We start from the raw sequence: 2,766 nt of genomic DNA, 5'->3' as shown, positions 1-2,766 counted from the left end.
AATTTCCTTTTTTTATGTATTCATGTTCTATTGGTTACAAATTGTAGAAATATTAATATATTTTGTTATATTGAACCAGATCAACAAAAACAACATTTATCGTATTCTTCTTTATTAGTACTGCAATAATGTTACACTATACTTTGACATAATTACATTTATTATAGGTACATACATCACAAGCAATAGTATTACAACATTTTACTCATGACAATATTTTATATATGTAAAATAATATGTAATAATGAGATTTTAAATATCTAATGATTTCTTTTTGTACAACTTTATGTTCTAAATATTTTTCATACATACATACATAAATGTTGTTTTCAGTTACATAAATTCGAGGTACGTGAGCCCACCAGAAGCCGTCTGGAGGTTGTTTGCGTATAAACTACAGAACATTAGTCATACGGTAGTTAGACTTCCTGTGCACTTAGAAAACTACCACAACGTGTACTTTGCGCGTAGACAAGAGCTACAGGAGGTACAAAACAACACCCTACCTCGAACAAAACTCACGACGTTCTCCGTCCTCAACGAGAGAAACGTTGATGCCAGACAGTATCTTTACCACGAGATACCGATTCATTACACTTGGCAAGCATCGTCAAAAGAGTGGAGACTGCGGCAAAGACAGGCACCGCGCGAGACGTTATCTCGAATGTACGTCGCCGACCCACTGGATAGAGAGCGTTTTCATCTACGACTGCACATAAGAGGCCCGCGGTCTTTTCGAGATTTGAAGACGGTAAACGGGGTAGTGCATGTCCAGACGCGGCCACCGCCGTTGCGTTGGAATTGTTGGAAGACGACGAAGCGTGGCAGGCGTGTATGGCAAAATCATCGGCGTTGGACACTGCGTTATCTATTATATGTCACGATACTATTATTTTGCCACCCCGCGGACCTGTACCGGTTGTTCGAAGTCAACATGATGGAAGACTTCAATAGGCGCTTCCAAAACGTCGACCGCGCTAGGGTGGCGTGTCTCAAAGCAACCTACTTCATGCACGCGGAAAATCACTCGACGACTACGGTCTACCCAGTCCAGATGACGATCTACTGGAACCGGATCAAGACGACCCAATGTTCGGTGCAATAAACGCGGCCGTTGCCTGGCAACAAAGATTGCGCGAATTGAACGACGAACAACGAACGGTGTATGATCGAGTGATGGCGGCCATCGACGATAACCGCAACGTCCAGAAAATGTTCTACGTCAACGGGCCAGGAGGAACGGGAAAAACGACGCTATATGGATGCCTGATATCGTCGCTTCGTAACCGACAACAAACGGTGTTGAGCGTGGCATACACCAGGATCCCTCATGGAAAGCAGCATGACGGTGCACTCGACTTTTGGATTGCCATTGGGAACGCTGACCGAACAATCTACTTCGAGCATCACCATGCAGTTTTTGCGCACGCAAAGAATACGCGCAGCTTTGCTGATTGTCTGGGACGAAGCGCCCATGTCCCCGGGCCTCCAATTCACGATCGCTTGCGCAAGGACATCATGGGATCGGCGCTACCGTTTGTGTGGTAAGCCAATACTGTTAGATGGCGACTTCAGGCACATATTGCCCGTTGTTCGCAGGGAGAACAGGAGCTCCATCGTCATGTCATCTATCAAACGCCACTCATTGTGGAGAGCGTTTGAACAGTTTCGGCTGACGCGGAACATGGCGCGCCGACAACGACGCCGACTTCGCTGCTTGGCAACTTCGGCTCGGTAACGGTCAACTGCCGTCGGTCGACGGTATCCCGGACACTGTTGACATCCCACCGCAACTGGTTTGCGACGTTGTGGATTTGACAGATTTTGTCTATCCGCAGCAAATGTTGTTGGCCAACGTGGACAAGTTTGCTCAGAGAATCATACTGTGTCTCCGCAACGAGGAATGCCATCAAATAAATTCAACAGTGCTACGTCGCGTCACAGGCGCCCAAAGGACGTACTCCGCCATAGACACAGTAATGATCGACGACGCCGACGAAGCGGCAAACTACCCAACAGAGTACCTCAACTCTCTGCATCCAAACGAGCTACCGCCGCACAAGTTGACGCTTAAAGTCGGTTTGATCGTCATGTTGCTGAGAAACATTGAACCGAAGCGACAAATTTGCAATGAGACGAGGTTGGTGGTCACTGAACTGTGACCACACAACTTCAATGCGAGGAAGTTGTCCAGCGCCAACGACAGGCAGGACGACATCATCTTACCCGCCGTTGCGTTGACTACCGGTGAGGAAGACGATTTGCCTTTTCAAATGAAGCGGATTCAATTACCTGTACGGTTGTCGTTTGCTATGACAATCAACAAGTCTCAGGGTCAAACGTTCGACAGAGTCGGTTTGCTCCTGCCGTCACCCGCCTTCAGCCACGGACAGCTGTACGTTGCGTTTTCAAGAGTGAGGGACGCGCAATCCGCCTGAGTCGGCATGTACTGCGATGGAAATGGTCAATTCGTGTCACCAAGAATATCGTGTACGCAGAAGTTCTCCGATGCGATTACAGGTAGTTATATAATTAATGTAATTATACAATGTTCACCCAGGGGAAATATGTGATCCTCTGGGGTCTATGTGACCTCCTCGGGATCTTTGTTGTACCCCCGGAGTCTTTGTGACTCTGTGCGGAAAGAATGTTTGACAACCTCCACGTGGTCTCTCTTGATGCAATTACACTTAACGGTGTATTCGTAACTAATGTCAAACGTTTGGTTAAAATGTTGAAAGAAAAATAACTAGGATACTTAGGATT

At 46.7% G+C, this 2,766-nt stretch overlaps 1 protein-coding gene across 1 annotated transcript; it reads left to right on the top strand.

Annotated features, from left to right (window-relative positions):
• Window positions 1–1,841: 1,841 nt before the first annotated feature.
• Window positions 1,842–2,438, top strand: LOC115034916 (ATP-dependent DNA helicase PIF1-like). The gene is made up of 2 exons (XM_029492451.1): window positions 1,842–2,140; window positions 2,195–2,438. The coding sequence occupies exons 1-2, from the start codon at window positions 1,842–1,844 to the stop codon at window positions 2,436–2,438; spliced, it is 543 nt and encodes a 180-aa protein (XP_029348311.1).
• Window positions 2,439–2,766: the final 328 nt, after the last annotated feature.

The sequence above is a fragment of the Acyrthosiphon pisum genome, unplaced genomic scaffold (assembly GCF_005508785.2).
Source record: "Acyrthosiphon pisum isolate AL4f unplaced genomic scaffold, pea_aphid_22Mar2018_4r6ur Scaffold_21524;HRSCAF=24176, whole genome shotgun sequence".
NCBI lineage: Eukaryota > Metazoa > Arthropoda > Insecta > Hemiptera > Aphididae > Acyrthosiphon > Acyrthosiphon pisum.
This window is presented reverse-complemented; position numbering and strand designations above follow the sequence as displayed.